This window comes from Notolepis coatsorum (genome assembly GCF_963971535.1).
Source record: "Notolepis coatsorum genome assembly, chromosome: 18".
In the NCBI taxonomy this organism is placed as follows: Eukaryota; Metazoa; Chordata; class Actinopteri; order Aulopiformes; family Paralepididae; genus Notolepis; species Notolepis coatsorum.
Genome location: NC_140182.1, coordinates 36,239,152 through 36,264,508, shown reverse-complemented (window position 1 = coordinate 36,264,508; position 25,357 = coordinate 36,239,152). Strand labels below are relative to the sequence as shown.

Here is a 25,357-nt window from a genome sequence, read left to right as displayed (position 1 = left end):
CCGTTCATGACATCGCCGCTGACACCCCCTCGTCATGTGGGCAGGATGATGAGCCCTGGGTATGAAGTTGCCCCGCGATGGGGGGATGTGGTTTAACCACGGGATGAGAGGTAAATATTTACTCCACATTCCTCTTTGCAAAGCCCCGTGAGAGAAGACCGGTTGGATGACAGGGTGGATGACAGGATATGGATGACCTCGGAGATTCACTGCACATGATGAGTGGAAAACTAAGGGAAGGAGGAGAGGGGGAGGGGCAGCAGTAAGAATCAAAGCACTGCTGAATTTCTGCACCTTTTTCCTTCTCATATAGAAGGATGTTAGATCTCTCTCCAATGAAGAAGATGTTTCTTTTTTTCAGATTAGTATAGTTTAGGCCTAAACGAATAGTTTAGGCCTCTATTGTTCTCGGAAGGTAATGGATGGGATCTACTATTCGGATGGGGAGGTATCATAAGTACTGTATGCCCAAAAAACGGTTGTTCTCATGACTGCAGGCCTTTGTCTCTCCACGACTCCTTCTTCGGGAAACTTAAAAATGGTTATTTTCCTTTAGGACTGACTTGATCAATGGTCCAGGACTATTAGGTTTCCACGGTTGATCTTTACGTAGGGTCCTTGCATACTTTCTCTCAGCGCCCGTGGCTTTGGTCCATGCGATACCCTGCTCCGGCCCTTCAATCAGGTTTCAGTCAGCCAGAGGCCCCCCCGCCACGCCCCGATCAGACCCCTTGTCGAGGGTTGCAGAGAGCCGCCACGCGGCAGGTTTCCCACCAGGCATCCGTGTTGAAAGCCAAGCCGCGAAGAATGAGGAAGTGACCGGCGACCCCCGCCCCCTGACCCGCAGGGCATCAGAGGCAAATAATATGATCAGTCCTGACACACTGACACAGACACACACCAATAATCTGGTCCCAGATCTGTGAAGAGTCCAGTGAGCATGCTCCATAAAGCCCAGATGATTACAGTGGAAGTCAATATGGAAGAAGTGACAGAGAGAAGCGTCCCGTTATCTCCTTCCACTGGCCCCCTGGGAGGCTTCAGCTGCCAGTCCTCTCCTCCTCTCCCAGGGGCCTGAGGCGAACTCAGGGAGATGCCCTGGTTCTCTGGAGCTCCAGCTGAAGAATATGTCACCCCCCCCCTAAAAAAAAGAAAACATGTCTTGCTACAAGCTGGCTTTTGTATTGTTCCCAATATGAATCCAAACTTAACAAGACCAGACAAGTGAAACCAAAATACCCGTTTATCCTCAAGTGTTTGAGGGTAAACTCATCCGTTCAATACTTGTCGGTTGCCAGCAGAGAGGCCTGGACCAAACACACACCGCATGCCTGTCAGGGGTTTCCCTCTTGGGTTTCAGAGATAACATCAACACAGCGAGCAGGTTTTTAAACAGGGGGGGGGGGGGGGGGGGGGGCTGAAGACGTCTTTGGTCAAATGAAAACACTTAAATGGGCAACTGAAAATGTTAATTATAAGGCACTGGGAAGTCTCTTGGCAGCGGCGGAGCTGGAGGCAGCTGCCTGGAGGAGCATGCAGGAGCCAGAGACCGAGGGGAGGAGGAGGATCGGCTTTCAGACTCCATTGTTTCTCCTCCTCACTACAGAGAGCAGCGCTGGGGCCTTAGTTCAGGGAAAGTCAGCCTCCTGCAGAGCCATTAGTCAGTAGAGAGAGAGAGAGAGAGAGAGAGAGAGAGAGAGAGAGAGAGAGAGAGAGAGAGAATGTGTGGGTGCATGTAAGTGTGCACTGGTGTAAGAAAGAGTGCACATGTGGGTGTGTGTGTAAGTGTGTGTATACGTGTGTGTTTAAGACCCCCTCCGTCCACTCACACATGTGTGGCACACGCCCGGGCAGATTGCTCATGCATCACACGCGCCTCTCTGAAAAACGCCACGCCACTAACCCACGACCAATCACAGGACCCAGAGGGAGACACAAGAGGCCTCTAACCTCCACACTGCCTGATTAAAAAGTAAGATCTATGAGGCGTGTCCCGACAGTGTGTCCATGGTTACGAAGTGTGTCATTACACACTGATGATGACTAGCAAATCGTCCACTGTACACAGGGACAACTCCCCAGCTGATCGCGGCGATTAAAACAACGCGCCGTCCTGTCATCACACTCAAAAGGGGTCGGTTGTAATTACGAGGGGTGATGGAGGCTAGTGAACCGGTAGCACTTCTTTGAACTGTTTCAGTGGGGAAAAAAAGAGACTCTCTTTATTCTTCCTCCTACACACCTCTGTGTGTCCAGCCCTCATCCAGCCGGGCTTTGTTCTACTTTAGGGTTATGGAGAACAGACGGTGGGGGCCGGTGTGTCGCTCTCTCGCTCGCATTCTATTTCCAGAGCCGGCTTGCTCTAAAAAAGAAAGACTAACTTTGCTCTGCGGCTCCACTCCTATTAAAACCGTCATAAAAACGGCCTGTCAGGCGTCCGCCGGGACTCACGGTATTAAAGGGTCTGTGCTCCATTTCATCGTAACCTAAGAAAATCTAAATAAAAAATCAAACACATTTTTTTTCCATAAGCTCATATATATGCCTATGTTCATTTTATGCTATTTGCTGTGAAGCACTTTGAGCTGCAATTCATGTATGAAAGCAAAGGTGCTGTATGAATAAAGTTACTATTATTATTATTCTAAGGCTGCATTGCATCACCTGCCTGCGGCAGCGCGGTGGACCCGTCTGAGAGACTCAGTGCGGATACCGTGACATCATCGTAAAACTAGGCGAGGCCAGATTGAAAGTTATCTGATAGCTAGTAGAGAGGCATCTGGCGAATTTATTACCCCCAAAGAAATCCCCCCCACCCACCCGCCCCCCTGCTATAAAAAGACTCACTCAAAAGAAAAAGGGAAACGTCATGTTTCCCGGTTACGTTACGGCGAGGTGCAGCCACCCGGTGTTAGGAGGATCGGGAGTGATATATACAGTGAATTATTCATTGGAACGGCTGCGGGCCATAGGCTGCCACAGCTGTCAGCAGCCCCACAGGCCCCGCCCACCCAATAGGAAGTCATATGGGCTACGTCGCGGGGGGAATGGGGCGGGCGAATTAACCAGGATCTGAGGGTTGGCGGGTCAGGGGTTAGGAGACCGTGAGGGCCGGGGTCAGGGGTCAAGGGTCAAGGTGTGCCGGGGGCAGCGGGGCGGCCTGCAGGGGGTCAGCGAGGGGACAGAGAGGGGAGAAACGGAAGAGGACGGGCGGATGCATCTCGTTACTCATTACCGCGTCTCGTACTTCTATGGTTCACTTCATATGGTTCATATTTCTATGGTTCACGTTTTTTTTGGCGTGCGTGTTGTTTTTCTCACCGATAGGCCCTAGATGATGATTCAGGTTGAGATGTTGTTGACACATTTCTTCTTTTCCCACGACCCCAAACCACAGGCCACCAAATCAGAAAGAGAAGGAGAGACATCAAGGTGTTTCACCCCCCCCCCCCCCCCCCGCGCGCGCTGCGTAATAACATCATGACGATCTAATGTTCTCAAGGAAATAATGACATATTTATTTATAGAAATAATCTTGGATAGGTGGCGTAGCGGAGATTGCGTTCGTCACCCAACCCCGGAGACGCTGGATTCGCCTGTTCGAATCCAGCTCTGGCCGTTCACACTAATACAATTGGCAGTATTAGAGGGTGGGAGAAGCAGGCGGGGTGGGTCCAGGTCGTTGTAAACAGCGACTCCTACAGTTCGGTCGGGGCGCCTGCTAAGCGCGGATAGGATCTAAGAGTGGTAGTATGATCCTTCCACACGCTACGCCCTCTCAGTGAGAATCCGTGCTGCCAGGTGAAAAGAAGCGGTTGATTGGCTAGACGTGTGTCGGAGGAAGCACGTGATAGCCTCCACTCTCCCAGACCGACTGTGGGGGGTAGGTGCGCAGCAACCAGGAAGGGTATTGGGAATTGGCATAACGACTAACATTGGGATAGGAGAAAATCGGAGGAAAAAGGAGGGGGAAAAAGATCAATAAAAAAAAAAATATATATATATAATCTTGGATGGTAACTAACTGAAATAGTTTTTCCCCTAAAAGAGCTTCCCAAACTAAATTAAATGCAAAAAGGCACAAATAAGGTGAATCTAGGCTACGATATCATCTCCGATCTGTTCCAGTACGTATCGCTATTCAGATCCGACTCGCAGTGAGCGGACGGACACATCCTGTTCCAAGCGCTCCAGAAATAGATTTTAACGGGAACAACAAAAGCAAGGGGGCTTTGAATTAAATCACTGGAGATCCAACGGGTAAAAAGAGGACAGGCCACTTGGCCCGCCTCTCTCCGTGTGGAACTATACTACAGGCAGTGGGCCACAGTGGAGCACTGGAGGAAGTATGGCTGAGAGAGATCTCTATCTGTAAATGCCTCCCTTTATTTCCAAATGCTTTACACATATCCGCGGCTGGAACCGCGGCCAATGTCTCCGGTTTCCTCCTCCAGGCGGGAGGGAGGGAGGGAGGGAGGGAGGGAAGTTCAGGCCGGAGCTCACAAGACCTGCCCGGGGCTGGCTGCTCAGAGAGCGAGCAACCCTGCACCCAGGCCAGGCCTCCTCCTCCTCCAGCCGACAATGGGCCTTTATTGTGGGGCTGATAAGCCGAGACCATGGGAACGTCTTCCCGTCGCTACTACTCTGGGCTACTAAAGACAGACCGGAGCGCAAGTGAGGGAGCCGGAGGGAGAGAGAGGGGGAGAGAGGGGGAGAGAGGACGAGAGAGGATGACCACATAAAACAGTGTAGACATTTCTGGGCGTCTGCAGCAGTGAGACTGCATTGTATTTTTACATACATAAAAAGACAGGGTTGGCTCCTTGGCTTCAAGCTATAATCAATCAGGCTTAGGGACACAAAAGAGATGAGGCCTTTGGCTGACATTTCATTGACCGCTGTTCTTTAAAGACCTATGGCGACCCCCCCCATCCCTTTCTCTCCACCACAGTGCAGAAACTGCAGGCAGGCATCTGTTGAAGGCGGTGGACGGTGCCTTAAAAAGAGTGGCCTTTAGCTATTGATTAGGATGACAGTCGGCTCGAAAGCCTCCGTCCACCGGGTCAAGGGGTCAAGGTAGAGGAAAGGAGGAGAGTGGAGGAGGAGGAGTCAGGGGATCAGTAAATTAAACTTCTCTCCATCACTGTATAGGGAGGAAGGGAAGGAGAGTTTACGAGGCGGGGGAGGGGGGAGATAAGGAGAAGTATGGTGAGTAAGTGGCTTGGCTTTTAATGCAGGTTTAGACCTCATTTGAAGCGGCTAACTTCGCGTGAACTCCGCGCTACGCCTGGTTTATCAGTACAGCAGGCAACAGGTCTTGTGCCTCGCTGCGTGTGGAAATAATCCTAAACACAGAGGAGTGTGGGAACAAGATGTAGAGTAGGGCGATATGTCTCTCAGTGAATCTACTGTAATTTGGCAGGTCTCTTTTGACAGCTGCAGGAAATATGACCGGGCATTTGACGGAGGCAGTCGTGGCCCGACTTGTCAGCACAATAAAAAGCAGCTCGTCCGTCATTGCCGCCAGACGTTTGATTGTTTTGAATCGCAGTAATTTGCCAGCGGGCCGCGGTGGCTGCCAGGAGAGGCTCGTAGGAGCTAGAGATACAGTAAACGCTCTTCTGCGAGTGAAGATATACGCGCTCAGATGTAATCAGGGTGGCATCTCTGCTGTAAATAGTCATAGATTAGCTGAGTCATTCCTTTTAAAAAGCTCTTCTGAATGGCATATCAAAACAATTTACATCCCTTCCATAGTATATTGACCATATTCGCACGGTGGCCATTTTGCATCTTGTGTCATGCTCAGATTGGGTTCCTTTCCACCTTGGGTGGAGACAGAGTGGAAAGGAACCCGACCTGAGGAGGAAAATGGACGTCGTGTGAATATGGTCAAGAATTGTGTCATCGTCACCCACCACAACAACTATAATATTAACAGCTAGATTACTGTTATAATTGTAAAATAGGAAAGAAGTTAGCATTATTAAAGGCCAGTTAACCCTTTCACTACCACACTACAGAAGGTTAACCTTTCACTACCACACTACAGACGGTGACCGGCTTCTGTATTGTCGCAGTGAAAGGGTTAACCATTTGGTAGTGTGGTAGTGAAAGGGTTAAAGTAGAGAGAGTTAAACTAGTCTCCTAATTTTGACCAACAATTGAATATGTTCGTGGTAAGCCAAGACAGATTTGCTTTGATTTCTGACATGGTACACACGGCTCTTGTTGTAGGGTTTTAGTATGTCTAGTAAATTCTCCCGATGTTTACCCTATTTCAGCCTGGCATCGGCCCGATCCACTCCTTAGGTCTAAATATTATACTGAGTCACCTCTCCTCCCTGGTAAAAGGTGACACAGAGAGGAACCGGCATTAACGTACCCATTTCGGAGCTGAAAGGAAGCCATTTGTCAAAGAGAGAGAGAGAGCATGCCGTCCTCTGGGCCCTCTGCAACATCCACTTAAAAGACTCCCTTCTCTGACCACATCAATAATTCACCTCACGACTAAATGACTCAATAGTTTACATGCCTCTGTAATGAGGCTCTTTAACAAACCGTGAAGAGGATGCTGAGAGCCGCTTCGGGACAGAAGTTTTCAACTATCTGTGAATCGGTGGGGCAAAGGAAATAAATTCAGCCGGGGGGGGGGGGGGGGGGGGGTTAACGTCCCCCGCGTATTGAGTTGAGCAAAACACCCCCCGGTGCCGTGAGCCCTCGCGCTTTTCAAGTGTGCGAGGTAGAATCCTGAGAACGGAACATTCTAATGACGACGTAACACGGCCATTGGTCACAGACGCTTCCGCCACTGAAGTACAGAGCTCTAGAATTCCAAGAGAGAGAAAGGTGAGAAAGGTTTCCACACAAAAAAAAACACACTTGAAAGGGTTAACAAGGGGGAAGACGCCCGGGGGACTCGTGTGGTGCGTTAGCCGAGCTTTTCCTTCCCAGAGGGTTGATACCAGACGAGGCTGAGGTACCGGAGTTGAGCAGCGAGCTCAACAGCTTGCAGACAGATTGCCCACGGTCGGTCAGCCTTTAAAAATAGAGCGGGAGGAAGCCGCAGTGGCAGATGGCACGTTGTTTAACCCTTTCACTACGACAATACAGAAGGTTAACCCTTTCACTGCCACACGACAAGGGGTTAACCCTTTCACAATCCCACTACAGGAGGTTAAACCCTTTCACTACCACACTACCAAAAAGGGTTAACCCTTTCACTGCGACAACACAGAGGGTTAACCCTTTCACTGCCACACGACAAAGGGTTAACCCTTTCACAATCCCACTACAGAAGGTTAAACCCTTTCACTACCACCCTACAGACGGTTAACCGTGTGGTAGTGAAAGGTTAACCGTCTGTAGTGTGGTAGTGAAAGGGTAATCTTCTGTAGTGTGGTAGTGAAAGGGTTACGGGTAGTTTAACCGGAGTTGCCCTGGGTTTTGCTGCAAAGTGACGACCTCCTCAGTCCCTCCCCCCCTTCCAGATCTCAGTCAACATCCTTCCGGGGGCATGGGATCTAGAGACACTACCATTGTCTTAAACCAAGGCGGTGGAAGAGAGACTTATAGGATGTTTAAAGATGTTTACACTCATCTTAAAAAGCTTTTGTCATATAAACATCTTATCTTCGCCAGATGAATGGGCTGAACACACACAGATTAAAACAAGCCAACTTAGTCGGAGCTTACGCCCCCCAGCACTGGCCTGCCTCGTCCGTCCCCCCCCCCCCCCCCCCCCAGCCTTCTTCTCCAAAGATTTAGACCTACTGTAATCCAGCCCTAATGGGCGGCCGGCCGAAAGCATTCTCGACAGACGAGCTGTAATCATGTAGCCCGTTTTACACAGCCTGTTCCAAGGCAGGAATATTGCACCGTTATTCCGCCGCGTTGTTCTGTATAAAAGGTATGAACACGAATGGGGGGGGGGGGGGCATTATTGTTCTGGCATTCAGATGCGAGCAGAGGTAGTCACATTGCTGGGATGGGGTAGCCCCGGCGTCTGTGTAAAGGGGACTGCCGGTCGTGTGACGTTTTGATGATGGTTTGGTTAAATCTGCTGCCTTAATAATAGGGGTGCAACGATACACAAAAACACGGTTCGGTACGTACCTCGGTTTTGAAGTCACGGTTCGGTACGGGTTTTCGGTACAGTGGGTGAAAGTTTGGCTTTCCATGTTCCACTCAGGGGTGATGTAGTGTGCAGTAACTAATTGTACTTGTAGGTCTGTCAACGAATATTCTATATTGAAATTAATAATCAACTTGAGAAATTGTGAAAAAAAACAGGCCCCGGTGGGTGGTCGTTAGTGGTTAACAACATACCGTTGTATTCGTTCGGTAGACAGCCGTTCAGTACAATACGGTACACATTGAAACGGTTCGGTACGGATACGTGTACCTTTACACCCTTACTTAATAACATAGTCAGGATTAGTGTTTATTGCTCTTCTAACCCCTGTCTCTCTGTGAGTGGATGTCTCGAGTGATGATGATATACAGGTACACATCCTAAATATACAACCAGCCCTGGTCCTGCCCCCGTTGGGCCTGTGAAGGTGGTGTGATCTACCCTGTGCCGTCCTCGATGTGGCCTACAGTGTGGATTGCAGTGGCTGTTCTACCTCAAACTGGATCGGAGCGCCACAGGCGCGATGGATCTGCTCTACGTCGTCCTCAGTTTGACCTACAGCGTCTAACCATACTTCACCTGGATCCAAGTGGTCCTCCTGCCCCCTGGGGAGAGTGACCTCGAGCCATCATCTTATTTTATCATACCAGCGCTTGTATTCATGTGCTTTATTGTTCTTATTTCTATTATTATTTTAACTTTACTTTATGACTCCTGTCATTCAAACAGCAGCTTATAACTTCATGATGGCAATAGCTGAGCATGATTTGGGAGATTCCGGAAGCCCAGGCACTGGGCGGCATCACGGTTTGGTTTGCCTTTGCCTTTGTTTGGTTCAGTATAATAATAAAAAAAAAAGCTACGCCAGCAGAACGAGGGTTCTCCTTTACAGCGATATTGCAGGATCTCTGTTTAAAAAGGGGGCTTGTGTTTGTATGTCCAGCCATCTGTTGGGCCTTAGCAGTGGTTCAGAGTAAGAGTGGCTCGATTCCACTCTTTAATTTCCAATACCACAACCTTGAGTACACCCGCAGGACAGTTAAATCAGTATCTGTGAACTACTCTCTCCCAAAGCTAGAAGTCGGAGAGAGAGAACCTTCCAATCGGTGGTGGGATGGAACATATGGGGCTGTTCCATGTTCCAGAGACAATGAATGGGGCTCCGACGTTGTGAGGCTGTCACATGTTTGTGTGAGCTCTTACACCAAACTGAGGTTTTCATTCTGGTTCAGACCCTCGAGCAATGCTAGAATATAAAGTAAACCTCATTTGGGTGTAAGAGTTGATGAAACAGCTGATGGCGTCTGTCTATGAATTAATCCCAGATTCTACATCCCAGTTACATCACTGATTAGAGAGTTCTCTCTCCGATTTCTATCTTTAGGAGAGAGTGGTGCGTGTTCACAAATACTGACTGCTTGGTGCACAGGAAGAACATGTGTGAATAGCTCAAATGGGTGGTATCCACCTTTAAATCCAACTACTAAGCTGTTAAAGGAAAACTCCAACATTTTGGGAAATTAGCTTATTTGCCATCTACCCTGGAGTTAGACAAGAAGATGCATACCTTTTTTCTTCTCTGTGCATGCAGTAGGAGGGGTGGGAATCACCAGTTTCATCACGATATGATACGATATCATTCTTTGGACAACGATACGATATTTTCCGATATCACAAAGTCTGCCACGATACGATACGATTCGATTCAGGTGCCTGCGATCGATATGAGACGATATTATATGCCCATTTAACACAATCAGCAACATTTAAATCAACAAAAAAAAGGCAATGGAAATATCATTTGACATTTTTATTTTTGATCTCTTCCAGACATTTAAATGAAAAACAATCTATTGTTCCTTTAATAATCAATTTGTATGGATGCACTTTTCCCTCTGCAAAACATCATGCTACTCTACTTCCCCAAAGGAAGAAATACATAGGCCACAACAAGAGGTAATTATGCAATACTGCCACAGTGCCACTTCCTTTTCTTTAGTCAAACTTTTTTTTACACACAAAACTACTTTTAGCCACATTTTTGAATGGCTTGTACTTTGTAGCAATTCAAAAATCTTGTATCTTCTTGTCTTGTAAGCTACGAACATTTACATGATAGTTCAGGCTAGATTCGTATTTCATATTTTTCCCGATATCCGATATAGTGTTGCTGGCCAGCATGCCCATACCAAGTATCATATTGGCGTATCACCTAGTTCAAAGGAGTGCAAGCAACCCCCCCCTCACTCTCTCCCTTACTTTTTCCTCTCTCACCCTCTATCTCTCTCTCTCAATGTGGTCTAATTTCATTAACGCTGGCTAAAAATATTCCTCTAATCATATTCCTCTGAGCTGAATCCCATCCAGCTCATTACCGGCCTCCCCGGTCCTGCCCAGGGATCCTTCTCCATGACTAGCACCAGCCAAGAGAGAGGAAAGCTAAGTAACGGCAGGGACACAGCATGTAGCACAACAACAACAACAACCAAGCCAGAGGAATGATGCTACGTGATTGATCCTCAGGTAGAACAGCCTCAAGGACTTCCGGTTTGCGACGTTCTGGTGAGCAGCCACATGAAAGAGCTCCCGGTCAATGAATATCAAAAAAAGGAAATAAAAAGCGAGAGAAAGGCGACCCCAGAAGAAGTACAAGCAATGACGCGGGAGGTCATTCAGGCTAGCATGACGCAGTGGGCAGCAGAGCTACAGGCTAGCATACGGATTAAAATACAAGCTAGCATACAGATTATCGACATCGCCAGACTCGGGGAAGAATTAAAGAAGGGTCGGGACGAGCTCAGAGAAGAAATGACCCCCGACAAAGAAAATGTGACGAAGGGACAGATACAACACGAGGAGATGACGCAGCAAGTAATACAAGCTAGCATGGCGGTGGACCGCAGTGAGGCCTGGCTGGAGACGGAGCTACAAGCTAACATGGAAGTTGACACGATGAATGTGCAAGTTAGAATTCGGATCGGGCTGGGAGGAGTGCGGAATGCTAACGATGCTAACATGCAAACCAACGTGCAGACTGGACTCGATGCAATGCCGAGTGTTCGGAGGAGCATGGCGGCTAATTCAAAAGAAATAAAACAAATGACCCCCAAAAGAAGGACAAAGAGACGCTGGATACAACCGGACCAACCAGGACTCGGGCACAGAGGTCGGCCGGACCATCCGCACACGAGATGCAGGCGCGGAGGTCGCCCGGGCCGGCCAAGATGCAAACACGGAGGCCACACACACCAACCGGGATTCGAGCACCGAGAGCAACCGGACCAGCCAGGACTCGAATAACGAGGTTTCACACACCAAGCAGGACTCGAGCACTGAGGTCATACACACCGACCAAGATTCAATAACACATTAGTTGGGGAAATTGGGACTTGATTCAGGACATATAATATAAATAACACGTGCTAGACTGAACTGTGGACACTGACGCACATGACGCACAACTAAGACGACGGGGAACATGGGGGAAAGCATTCGGAGACCTGACCGGGAGCTCTGGAACTGTGCTATCATGTGAGGGATAAAAATTCAAAGAAAATGTTGGACAATAATAGGGACATTGGTGAATCCCCATTGGGGAATCTCCGTCGTTATAGGAGGGGCCCTCTCCAGGAGAGCCTTACCCCTCCAACCCGCCAACGGGGGTTAAAAATAATTACCTGGGAAGTGCCAATTGTCTTGAGCCTTCTTTTTATTTATTTTCTGAGTTATGTTAGAATAGCAGTTGCTTTAAATGTGCACATGGACAAATGTGAAGGACAAGAATAAAAAATGTTGGACATGAAGAGAGGCTTGGAGAATCTCCTTTGGGGGGTATCGCCGTCTCTGGGGGGGGGGGGGGCTTCTCCAGTGGGAGAGCTGATCCCCCTCCAAACCGCCAACCCGGGAAAGAGTGCCAACCATATAACTTATTTTATTTTCATTTAATTTTTTCTTATTGTCTTGTTAGTTCTATTTTCACAAATGTAGGTGGTGATGTCGGTGACATGGGAGGTACAGAGGTGGGCAGGCTGGGTTCAGTGGGGGGGGGGGTTGGAGGGGAGGGCCATCGGATGGCCGGCGGTTCGATCCGGGGGAGGGGGGGCCTTGCGTGTTGTGGGATTGGTGTGGGGGGGGGGGGTTGCCTGGGGCCTGGGCGGTCTGGTCACCGGGCCGAGGGGGCACCGGGCTTGGGGTCGCGGGGGTCGGGGGACCATTGAGGCGTGGTGCTTTGGCCTTCTGCGGGGCTTGGGGTTCTCGTGGGTCGGGTGGGGGCTCTGGGTGCTCGGCTCCGCGCATGGTGGACCAGGATATGGGGGTGTTCTGTTTCTCGGGGAGGAGGGCGGGAGGGAGGGGTCTCTCTTAGGGGGGTGAAAGCGGCTGAGCTTTGCCCGGTGGGGTCCTGTGTGTTGCGGGGTCTGTGGGCGTGGGGTGGGGCTCTCGGTGGCATGGGAAATAGCGGGCTTGGCTCTGTGGGGGGTGGAGTCCCCTATCCTCTCCTCTACTGGACCTGGCCCAATTGATTCAAGGGACCTGTGTCGCTGGGGAGAAATCAAATTAGCCTGAAGACTGGCGGTGGTCATGGTGTGTGTGGTGGAGGTGGTGGTGTGTGGTGGAGGTGGTGGTGTGTGGTGGAGGTGGAGATGGTGGTGTGTAGTGATGGTGGAGGTGGTGGTGTGTGGTGGAGGTTTTGTGATGGTGTGGTGATGGTAGTGATAGTGGTGTGTGGTGGTAGTGGTGTGTGCTTGTGTTGGTAGTGATAGTTGTGTGCGTGTGTGTGTGTATGTGATGGTAGTGGTGTGTGTGTGTGTGTGTGTGTGTGCGTGCGTGTGTGTGTGTGTGATGGTAGGGATAGTGGTGTGTGTGTGTGTGTGATGGTAGTGATAGTGGTATGTGTGTGTTGGTGGTAGTGATAGGTGTGTGTGTGTGTGTGTGTGTGTGTGTGTGTGTGTGTGATGGTAGTGATAGTGGTGTGTGTGATGGTAGTGATAGTGTTGTGTGTGTGTGTGTGTGAGATGGTAGTGATATGTGTGTGTTGGTGGTAGTGATAGGTGTGTGTGTGCGTGCGTGTGTGTGTGTGTGATGGTAGGGATAGTGGTGTGTGTGTGTGTGTGATGGTAGTGATAGTGGTATGTGTGTGTTGGTGGTAGTGATAGGTGTGTGTGTGTGTGTGTGTGTGTGTGTGTGTGTGAGATGGTAGTGATAGTGGTGTGTGAGATGGTAGTGATAGTGGTGTGTGTGATGGTAGTGATAGTGGTGTGTGTGTGTGTGTGTGTGTGTGTGTGTGATGGTAGTGAATGATAGTGGTGTGTGTGTAGGTTGGATGGGGTGCTTTCTTTCTTCCAACTGCTGTCCCTCCTCAGTGCAACAGTGCCACTTGAATTACAGGCTCATTGTTTGGTTTATTGACAGGGGGTCAGGGGTGAGGCCTGGGATTTGGGGTGGGAATGGTAGGGATGTGTGTGTGTGTGTGTGTGTGTGTGTGTGTGTGTGTGTGTGTGTGTGTGTGTGTGTGTGTGTGTGTCCTCCTGATATCTTTTGTGTGTGTGTGGGCTGAGTCAAAGGCCCAGTGGGGAGGGGGAGCATGGGTTGTGCTCAGCTGAGTTTATTAAAACAGCGAAAAGAGTGAGTGTCCACAGATGGTGCTGTCAATCACCACCCATCCTCCCACCCGTATGCACCAACACACACACACACACACACAACTCCGTACCACAAGGGGTGAGGACTACGGCTGAACAATTCATAGAAATTGCAATATGGCCTATTGTAATATTCAAATCACAGGAGGTGCAATATTTGTTTAAAGGTGAAATGTGTGTGAAAATTCTAAATTCAGTATAGTCATGCTGCAGACATTACGCATACAAATCATATCTGTAAAAGGCTTAAGAAAACATCTTTGTTTGGTACAGATCCCCGCAAATAACACACCATGAATATTTTAATGTTTTCTTTAATGAAAATTAGAGTAATGAGGCAAAAATTATCATTCCATTCTATGTTGTGAATCATATCAATTGCAATATAAGTCAAAATAATTACAAATGTCAAAATCGTTCACCCCTAGTGAAGACACACTTGTTGCAGGGCAGAAAACTCAATGTGTACACACACACACTGTGCATGCACACACGCGTGCACACACACACACACACACACACAAATGAATGGGCTGTAAAAGGAGATGTTAGTAAGTGTGTGAGTAGATGCATGGCTCTCCAGGACCAGGAGGTGTTAGGGTTCCATTAGGGCCTTTCCATCTCTAATGCAAATGTCCCCTTCTTTTGAACGGGGGGGTAGTTGCTTCTTTTGAACGGGGGGTAGTTGCTTCTTTTGAATGAGGGGTAGTTGCTTCGGGGGTAGTTGCTTCTTTTGAATGGGAATGTTCAATGTAGTTGCTTCTTTTGAACGAGGGGTAGTTGCTTCTTTTGAATGGGGGGTAGTTGCTTCTTTTGAATGAGGGGTAGTTGCTTCTTTTGAATGGGGGGTAGTTGCTTCTTTTGAATGAGGGGTAGTTGCTTCTTTTGAATGGGGGGTAGTTGCTTCTTTTGAACGAGGGGTAGTTGCTTCTTTTGAATGAGGGGTAGTTGCTTCTTTTGAATGGGGGGTAGTTGCTTCTTTTGAACGAGGGGTAGTTGCTTCTTTTGAATGAGGGGTAGTTGCTTCTTTTGAATGAGGGGTAGTTGCTTCTTTTGAATGGGGGGTAGTTGCTTCTTTTGAACGAGGGGTAGTTGCTTCTTTTGAATGAGGGGTAGTTGCTTCTTTTGAATGAGGGGTAGTTGCTTCTTTTGAATGGGGGGTAGTTGCTTCTTTTGAATGAGGGGTAGTTGCTTCTTTTGAATGGGGGGTAGTTGCTTCTTTTGAACGAGGGGTAGTTGCTTCTTTTGAATGAGGGGTAGTTGCTTCTTTTGAATGAGGGGTAGTTGCTTCTTTTGACTGAGGGGTAGTTGCTTCTTTTGAATGAGGGTTAGTTGCTTCTTTTGAATGAGGGTTGGTTGCTTCTTTTGACTGAGGGGTAGTTGCTTCTTTTGAATGAGGGTTAGTTGCTTCTTTTGAATGAGGGGTAGTTGCTTCTTTTGAATGAGGGGTAGTTGCTTCTTTTGAATGAGGGGGTAGTTGCTTCTTTTGAATGAGGGGTAGTTGCTTCTTTTGACTGAGGGGTAGTTGCTTCTTTTGAATGAGGGGGTAGTTGCTTCTTTTGAATGAGGGGTAGTTGCTTCTTTTGAATGAGGGGTAGTTGCTTCTTTTGACTGAGGGGTAGTTGCTTCTTTTGAATGAGGGGGTAGTTGCTTCTTTTGAATGAGGGGTAGTTGCTTCTTCTGCAGTTGTTACCGCATGGGGTTGCCACAAGAAAACAGAGCAGCGTTCCGTGAGAAAGTTGAACTCGAGTCAATCAATCACAGTGGAAGAAGGATGGGGGAGGGTTAAACAGCTCACAGCATGTCACACAAATGGCCCATCCACAGCAACCAGCAGCGAGGGGCTGCATTGTCTGATGAGATCTGAATGAGCCCCGGTGTCGCCATCCACACCTGTGAGAAGCTGTGGAGAGACAACTGATGACCTGAGCAGCAACATACATCAGGTATATTGAATTCAGAATAATCAATAATCAATTTGGGAATTAAATCAGCACGCCAAACCCTGAAACATAAGGGAGAGGGTTGAAAACTAAAAAGGGACACACCAACATTATGGGAAATGCATTTACCGTCAGACAGACAAGAAGATCGATACCGTAGCAGAAATTAACATAAGTGGATACGGACCAGCTAGCCTAGCTGTTGGCAAAAAACACTCCCGGAATTTTAAGCTAGGCTAGTGGTCCGTATCCGCTTCCATTCATTTGTGCTAAGCTAGGTTAGCTTGCAGCCGGATCTCTTTCTACTGAACGCGCAGAGAGGAAATTGGTCTCCATCTTCTTGTCCGACTCTGGAGAAGACGGTAAGCGCATTTCCCATCATGTTGTTCCTTTAAGAACAGGGGGGCAGGGAGTTAAGACTGAAAGCCATTTTGCAGTTAATTATTCTAAATGATGGTCAATGGGCGTACCGTCACCACCACCCTACGTCACAGGGGTGCAGTGTGCTCTCTCTCTGGGCGTACCGTCACCACCACCCTACGTCACGGGGGTGCAGTGTGCTCTCTCTGGGCGTACCGTCACCACCACCCTACGTCACAGGGGTGCAGTGTGCTCTCTCTGGGCGTACCGTCACCACCACCCTACGTCACGGGGGTGCAGTGTGCTCTCTCTGGGCGTACCGTCACCACCAGCCTACGTCACAGGGGTGCAGTGTGCTCTCTCTGGGCGTACCGTCACCACCACCCTACGTCACAGGGGTGCAGTGTGCTCTCTCTGGGCGTACCGTCACCACCACCCTACGTCACGGGGGTGCAGTGTGCTCTCTCTGGGCGTACCGTCACCACCACCCTACGTCACGGGGGTGCAGTGTGCTCTCTCTGGGCGTACCGTCACCACCACCCTACGTCACGGGGGTGCAGTGTGCTCTCTCTGGGCGTACCGTCACCACCACCCTACGTCACAGGGGTGCAGTGTGCTCTCTCTGGGCGTACCGTCACCACCACCCTACGTCACAGGGGTGCAGTGTGCTCTCTCTGTCCGTACCGTCACCACCACCCTACGTCACAGGGGTGCAGTGTGCTCTCTCTGGGCGTACCGTCACCACCACCCTACGTCACAGGGGTGCAGTGTGCTCTCTCTGTCCGTACCGTCACCACCACCCTACGTCACAGGGGTGCAGTGGTGCTCTCTCTGCCGCATGTTTAGTTCCGCATGACTTAACAACCCGAGCAAGTGCTCCGTCATGTGACCCCGGCACGGTGTTAATGAGACACAATGCCGCCCTTCGCGTCTCGTCAGGTGGCGACAGCTGGCCCGGACTCATCTCACGCTTCCGCGACCCACAAATGATAATGTTTACTAACAGAGGAGGCAAAGGTGACATTGTGACACTGGAGGTCCGTAAACAGATGTCCCCACTCGCCCGTCTATTTTCGTATTCCATTCTCTTCTCCTCCTGGTGAGGATGGAAGTTGAGCCAAACGGCTACAAAAAGAAACTCATGAAGGAGATCGAGGAGATCAACAGTATCGAGGGGTTTAAAGGTGTCAATATAATATGGTTGTGTCACGATATCGTCCTCACATAGGCTGTACTGTCAGTGTCAACCTTTTTGGGTTGCGACCCCTAAAAACTGAGGGATGTCTGTTCGTGACCCCACCTACATAAGTCAACCATAGAGAGAATGGTGAACATTTACACTAAACAATGATTTTCATTTCCCCTTTCCATGATATTTAACTTGATTAATGATTGGAGGGCTTTTAGACATCAAATATTATTTATTTCAAACAGAAAATATCATTTAGTGACCCCCTTGGTGATCCCAACCACAGGTTGAGAACCACTGGGCGGCTTCTTCTCCTGTCTAGTTGCTTCATCTCCTGTCTAGTTGCTTCATCTCCTGTCTAGTTGCTTCATCTCCTGTCTAGTTGCTTCATCTCCTGTCTAGTTGCTTCATCTTCTGTCTAGTTGCTTCATCTCCTGTCTAGTTGCTTCATCTCCTGTCTAGTTGCTTCATCTCCTGTCTAGTTGCTTCCTCTCTCCTGTCTAGTTGCTTCATCTCCTGTCTAGTTGCTTCATCTTCTGTCTAGTTGCTTCCTCTCTCCTGTCTAGTTGCTTCCTCTCCTGTCTAGTTGCTTCTTCTCCTGTCTAGTTGCTTCCTCTCTCCTGTCTAGTTGCTTCATCTCCTGTCTAGTTGCTTCATCTTCTGTCTAGTTGCTTCATCTTCTGTCTAGTTGCTTCATCTTCTGTCTAGTTGCTTCATCTTCTGTCTAGTTGCTTCATCTTCTGTCTAGTTGCTTCATCTCCCATCTAGTTGCTTCATCTCCCATCTAGTTGCTTCATCGCACTCCATTGCCTGACATCTCAGCCAGAACACAATCTCACACACCACTGCATTTCAATGCATCTCATATCCTTGTACATTAATGATAGCTTTTGTTCAGTTCCATGATCAAAGAGCACACCGAAAAACAAATACTTTCATGTAAATCCTCCTCCGGCATCAGGGTGGCTCATGGAGACAGTCTGATTATAATGGACAATAACAGTGTTACTATTAGCGAGCCGCATAACTCGTGTGCAGTCGTCAGGGCCTGTTCATGTTTCATCTCGACGATGTGAAAAGCACTTGATGGACAATGCATTAAAAAACAGCTTAATGTGTTCAGCGTTATGTGAAGGCTCTATGTGAAAGCTCTCTGTAAACGGTCTCTGTGAAAGCTCTACTATGTCAAGCGCAGTGAAAGTGCTCTGTGAAAGCTCAGTGAAAGTGCTCTGTGAAAGCTCAGTGAAAGTGCTCTGTGAAAGCTCAGTGAAAGTGCTCTGTGAAAGCTCAGTGAAAGTGCTCTGTGAAAGCCTTCTGTGATGGTGTGTCTTCCCTACTAGGAGGCAGTATATTTGGTCACTGTGTTTTACTAATCCGAAATGAGGGAGTCGTGGAGATAAGCCACAGGTACAGCTGGGGAGTGCGTCTAAATAAAGAGCAGGCAGCTTTAGTACACCATGCTCTGGACCTCGGCATGGGCGCGTCTCTTTATAGGTGTGTGTTGAGTGTGCGGTTTGTTTAATAGCTAAATGTTTGTGTTGATTGCTCAGGCTTATCTTCTTGTCTGGCTCTGGAGAAGATGGTAAGTGTATTTCCCATAATATTGGCATGTTCCTTTAAGATGTGTTTTGGAGCTAAATCTGCAATCAGAAACCGTGCACATTGTAGCTAAACAAGCCATGACTGTTAATCACGACACACAGAAAAAGCCTAATCAAAGCCACACTTGCTCAATGTTGTTTGCACCCTCTCATGTGGCCAACAGGTCATTCTCATGCAGAGAATTCAGAAAGGCAGGACTCCGGTTTCAAAAGCACAGGGGGGGAGAGGGGGGCAGGTCACAGGGGCCAGGCTTTATGGCTGTTTGGGAGAAGATCCCTGTCAGATGTTTGTGGGGACCTGCCATTTGAGTCACAACACCCTGGGCCACAAACAGCAAGGCCACAGTCAGCCATCAAACCAAGCACTTTACCCCAGAGAAAACAAGAGACTGCTGCCGCCCTCCACTCTGTTCCACTCTACCAGCCCCAAGGAACAGAGACGCGGACAGAATGCCAATGCAGCCACCACACAACCTCCCTCTCACCTGCTTCACCACCAAACACTACTTTCTGGGAGCTAATGAAGCACACAGGAGAGTGCCAATGTCATGTATCATGTCATCTTTTCATATTTCATCATGAAGAGTAAATATTGGTGAAGATACAGAGAGTGAATCAATAGTAAAAAAACAAAGAAATAAATCAATAAATCAAAGCTTTGTGCTATAGATCGTCATTCAATAGAATAATAATTTCCTTAGTTTAACCCCTTGCCTAAGCAGGATGGCATCAACTGTAATTCCATTGGTGGGTGAATTATGGGGGGGGGGGGGAATCCTCTCCAGGAAGATGCTTAAGAAATGAATGTCAGCTGAATGACAGATTCGGCCTTGACTGAGAACACTGGTGCCTGTCCGCCGCGCCCAGGGAGGTTGTCGAACAGAGACAGCCACAGAGATCACAGGGGAACAATCATTTCAAATACCTCGCGACTACTGACTTGAATAACAGTCGGACTCGGCACAGAAAGCAGCGGTTGTCAGAACAGTGTTGGAGTGTAAGGAATAAATGATTTCACATTTCACGGCAAAGTGGGAGAGTTGCTGGCATGAGTCTCGTGCGTGACTGCCAGACAGTCAGGGATATTGGATGATGGCTTACGCAGATGGCATGCCGAGAGCAGTACACCTGTTCCTCATCAGGACATCAAGACACAGGACTTAAGGCGAAAGTAGGGATGTATCCTATCCAACTATAAAGGAAGGAATCTCTGCATGTCTGTGTGCGTGCGTGTCTGTAGTTCTCCTATCTCAAAACCTGTTCATCCAATCAACCTTGCGCTTGGCAGGTGTATTACTGAGGACCCAGGGGGGGGTGCAGTGTCACATTTGGTGCCATTTGGCCAGATGGTGGCACTATGTTGCATGTCTGTCCTTTGCATTATCTCAAGAACTGTTCATCCAATCAGCTTCACGCTCGAAGGGTGTATTGTTGAGGACCCACCGGAGTGCCGTGTCCAATTTGGTGCCATTTGGCCCGATGGTGGTGCTATAACAATGAACTTTATGTTTTGGCAGGTGTATTGTCAAGGACCCGAGGGAGTGCAGAGTCGAGTGAGAGTCGGTTGGATGAGCGGTTCTCGAAATCAATACAGGGGGCCAAGCAATCAGCCGTTCCAAACCAATATCAATATTGGGCATTAGGCAGACACTAAGCTCAAATATTGTACCACTCAAGCACAAAATAAAGGATGGGGTCCGTGTAGACTCAACCACGTAGAATCGCATGGAATAAGCAATGTAATTGAATGGTCGAGTCTACACAGTCCTCACAGGTCGGCAACCAGGGCCTTGTATTAAGAGTACACTCAATCATTCAATTATGTGCTTATTCCATAGCAATGTTACGTGGATGCCTGCGTCTACGTGGTGCCCCTCAGAATTTCCAATCCAAACTATCAGAAATCTTACCGTCTTTAAAGGGTACCTCCAGAATCTCAGTCCCCTGGCCCAATTACCTACTCACCAATGATGTTGTTGGGTTTTGGTAGCCACAAAACCAATGTAAAGTAACTGGGGCCAACCGTACGCTTCGGTCTGTACAAGACCCGAAATAAAACACTGAAATCTTTCCTCTACACTGCACTCCAAAGTAGATTTCAGCGTTAAGACTCTGTGTTAGCTTTGGATCCAAAAATCCGTACGCTTCGAGGCTAAAAGACCGAAACGGCTAATACAAGCTGAACCGAAACTGGCCCTCGGATATTTGTCCAAATGCAGTGGAAAACAGGCCGGTCTTTCCAACTGTGGGACAGAGAGGCTCTGAAGCAAACAGATCAAACACCCTCTCTCTCTCCAGCTGTCCTCTGGGTTGCTTGTTGTTCTACTTCCACCCCAGAAGAACCTGCCTCTGGCTACATTACATCTTCAGTGCACACACACGCCATCCACTTCATTAGCAACAAAATGCAGATTTTAAGACCGGAGGACCAGGAACTGTTCCGTTTACTTTTACATTTGCTTAAAAAAGAAAAGAAAGAGAACTCGTGTTATTAGACGTTCTCTTCCGGCGCCGGCAACTAGTCGAGGTGTACGTCCTGTGGCGGTGACTCCAGAAAAGTTACTAAGTCACTTCGTTCCTTGTACAGACTCGAGCGCATGTCGCCGTGATAAAGTACGAGCTCACAACATTGTAATGATTTCCCAAGAGATGTTATGGCAGTTTCTGCTGAGTCTGAAAAATGACGGTTTCTCAAGGGCCAGGGATGAAACAGAGGAGGAATTTGTAAACAGAAAGGCTGAGAGGGGTGGGGGCATAATATTATGGCAGTGTTCCATGAAAATATTAGATAACAGGGACTCCAGGCGTAGGGACTGTTTAGCCTTTCACACCTCTTGTAACCCTCCTCCAGAAACGTCTTGTAAGTAACCCCCTCTCTAGAGACGTCTTGTAAGTAACCCCCTCTCTAGAAACGTCTTGGCGCTGCGACACGCATATGAATGATCACAACACTTCTGAGCTTCAACAGTTTCCCCCCGTTGAATACCCAGTCGTTATTTGCAATGCAAAGAGAACAACTGCATGAATTCATGTAAATGTCCAGGTGTGCTGACAATCGTGTTAATCTGTTCTAAAGCCTCCTTCGCCTAAGAATAATAAAAAGCGGGATTTGTCACGTTAAAAACAGTGAGCTAGTTTTAACTACACTGAAACACACACTACAAAGTTAGCGTTGTCTTGTGCAACGCCTTGACCTCAACGTACTTGACCCACAGAAGAACGCTTGCTAGCTACAGTAGCCATTGGGCCGGCGCTGCATGACAGACAGGAGGCGTAGCCAATGTCTTGCTCAGCATCCCCTGTGACTGTGGCTGTGCATCACCTCCTATTACCGGCTGGAAGCCCTTAGTCATCCTCACAGAGAGAAGAAAGGGGGGAGGGGGGGGGGCTAAATATAACATGGCTAAATATTCTTATCAAATGACAGCTTCTGCTCAACTGTAATCATGTAATTCCTTGTGTAATCCTCCCCCACCTGCCCGCAGGTTGGCTATGGAGATGTGAATAGGTGGTATTTTAGCCTGCTATGGGCACCAGGGAATGTTGCTCCCTGGCTAAGGGCCAGGGAGCCATGGTTACCAGGGAGCAGCAACCCCTGTGTGTCTGGGGATGAACTACTGCTGCTCAGCTCCTATATGCAGGGGGGCTCGGATGAGACAGGACAACTTAGGGCAGTATCGTAAAGGTGTCTGCTGCAGCATCTCTAAATCAGGTTAATAACCGGTATACTGTTGAGAGAGAGAGAGAGAGAGAGAGAGAGACTGTGTTGGCTGAAGATTATGGTTATCAAGTGTAAGGTCACCAACACAGCTAGCTCAACATAGAGGCATTTACATCAATGCCTGTGTTATTTCACTAAACCACAATATAGGCGCAATTAATGTACCTTGACAACAATAAGAAGATAATAGGCCTACTACTTGTTACTACGAGGTTGTTATAACAACAACACACTGTCTTGTGCGCATACTAACCTCCTTGTGTTATCAACAGCTCAGTCACGACGAGCCCAACGGTTTTTGATGATACAGTGATTGGATATGTTTATGTTTACGTGTATTTAGGATCCCCCATTAGCTTTTGCACTTGACAAGGTGCATTAGAGACAAGGCGACGTTCAAATTCAGTTAGAAACGTTAACCGAATGTTACAAGTTGGAGAATTAGGTCGGCCTACAAGTTGGAGAATGAGACACACAAGCTAACTTCACCTCCATAAAACAATGGATACTCAAAACAAACGTAATCCCAAAGCAACGCAGAAATACAACAATGAAAAACTAGTTTTAGTGTGAACCGACATGTGAAACAGACCCACTCATTTCTTAGGCTATTTCTCTGAGGCACATTCACTATGACAACACCAAGACGCCCCAAATCACTCATTCCCACTCCCCGTTGCAGAACCACGGGCTACAACAGATATAACCCGGAGCTGTAAGTAAAGTAAACCCCCCACCAACCAAAGCATGTTGCGTGAATACAAGTATACAACAACAAAAAATAAAACAGAGCGAAACCCCAAGAGCATGAATATATATGAATTAAAACCGTATTTACCTTTAACTTGACTTTCATAGTCCGCAATGATCTCCTTGTCCTTTTTGAACCTCAGCTGCGACGACATTTTCAAACGGACTCGGTGCAGCAGAACGGTGTCAACTTCTGGTTAAAAAAAACTATTTGTCAACAAACGGAATATTGTGTCCCGTTTCTTCCTCGCCGCCTTATAATAACATCCGACGCGTACCACGCAGGAAAGACGCTCCTAACGGATCAAGATATTAAAGCAGCAGGTGATCTACGCCTCTATAAACCTCTCTGAGATAACTTTCACAACAAGGCCAGGCTATTATAGCAAACTATGCCCTTTTAATGAGGACAATGTTTTTAGTCCTTCATTGTCCGCCTGTCCAGCGGATCGGTGCTTGGATACACAGGGGCCACAATGCGCTCCTGGTTACAACAATCAATGAACTCGCTCAACTGTCGGCCGCGGCGGCGATCAGAGCGCGGCGGCGCAACAACAGCGCGTTACCGGAGAGAAATCACGCAGCAAGTTGTTGGATCATCTCCAATGCGGGTTATTTATGAGCTGCTTGCGCGGTCTTCACTGCGCGCAAAGTAGAGGCAACAGTTTGGTCCGTGATGGACGGTCCCACAACTTGTATATCCAGTCTTTTCTTTCGGGTTATTCTCTCTAGTTTCGGACCCCTTCTTCCCTCGATGTCTCCCACTCCCTCCCAAGCAGGCAGAGGCTTCTCGGCCAACTGCGGCACAGCTGCTGGAGAGGAAAGGGAGGGATCGGAGAGAGAGGCGCACACACAGCGGACACCAGTGGATTGACACTTTTGTTCCCAAATCAGCAAGCCCTTTTCTCTCCTGTGTTTAGGATTTTGGAAACACACATGCTATCATTTAATGTGCTAGGTTGCCGTAGCCTGCTTGATTCCGCAAACTCCATTATTATCGGCAACATATATAGTGATCCCGTTATGGTGTATATATCTTCTTGCATCACTCTCACTGAGAAGAAGTAACTTTTGATAGTGCAGCCCAATGCCTGGATGTAGGGCTAAAATGTTTTACAACTCAAATTACGAGTTCAATCTCGAGAACACTACTAAACAACAATCAACTAAATAATCTGCATACAAAGTAGGCCGTTTGTTTTTCTCCTAAATTGCATACTCTCTGACTTCAAGTTGACTGAACTCTCCGAAGTTGCAGTCATCATTGTGTCTATCTTTTTATGCAGGGGAAGCTTTCCCCATTAAAAAGAAAGCGACAGGACTTAAATACAGTGGTCCACAGCTCCACCTGTAGGAGAAAGAAGGACAAGACAACTACATAAATGATTACTCCACCAAAGCGAAGTCTGGGTGGAGGGAATCTAATCGGTCCAGTGTGTGTATAGTATACTATGCATATCTGGCACGTGTGTATCCGGCACATCTCGTAATGGCCGAATTGCCATGAAATTTGCTGTGTGCATTCATGACACCAAGAGGGGGGGGGGGGGGGCTATTGAATTTGGTGACCCCCATGACATTTCCTCTAGCACCACCGGCATCAGGACAACATTTTAAAACGAGTGCATCTCCTGACCCATTTGTCGCACAATCACACAATTTGCTCTGTACAATCATGCATGACTCCTTGAGGAAAACACCCATTGATGTTGGTGACCCCATGACGTTTCCTCTAGAACCCCCAGGTCAAACATTTCATTTTCAAATGAACATACCCCCGGTTAGTTGTACAGTTGCAAAACTTGCATAATTTATGTCCCTGTTTTGGTGACCCTGTGACCTTTCCAATTACGCCACCATATGGATTTATACCCTGGGTCTGTTGAGACTGGCAATATTGGCAACTCTTGTTTCTGGCATCTACCCAGTAAAATGTAACATGTGAAAGTAGCGGCGGAGTGGGGAGGCTGTTGGGCCGTGGCCCGTGGCAGAGACTATTGAGTGCATCCTTCTTGTTGTA

The 25,357-nt window shown here is 48.1% G+C and overlaps 1 protein-coding gene across 1 annotated transcript in view; it reads right to left on the bottom strand.

Annotated features, from left to right (window-relative positions):
• The window catches only part of srgap1a (SLIT-ROBO Rho GTPase activating protein 1a), a 188,302-nt gene extending 164,206 nt beyond the window's left edge, over positions 1-24,096 (bottom strand). The window contains 1 exon segment of the mRNA XM_084335154.1: positions 23,426-24,096. Coding sequence (XP_084191280.1) covers positions 23,426-23,492 — 67 coding nt within the window. The 5' untranslated portion in view covers positions 23,493-24,096.
• Positions 24,097-25,357: the final 1,261 nt, after the last annotated feature.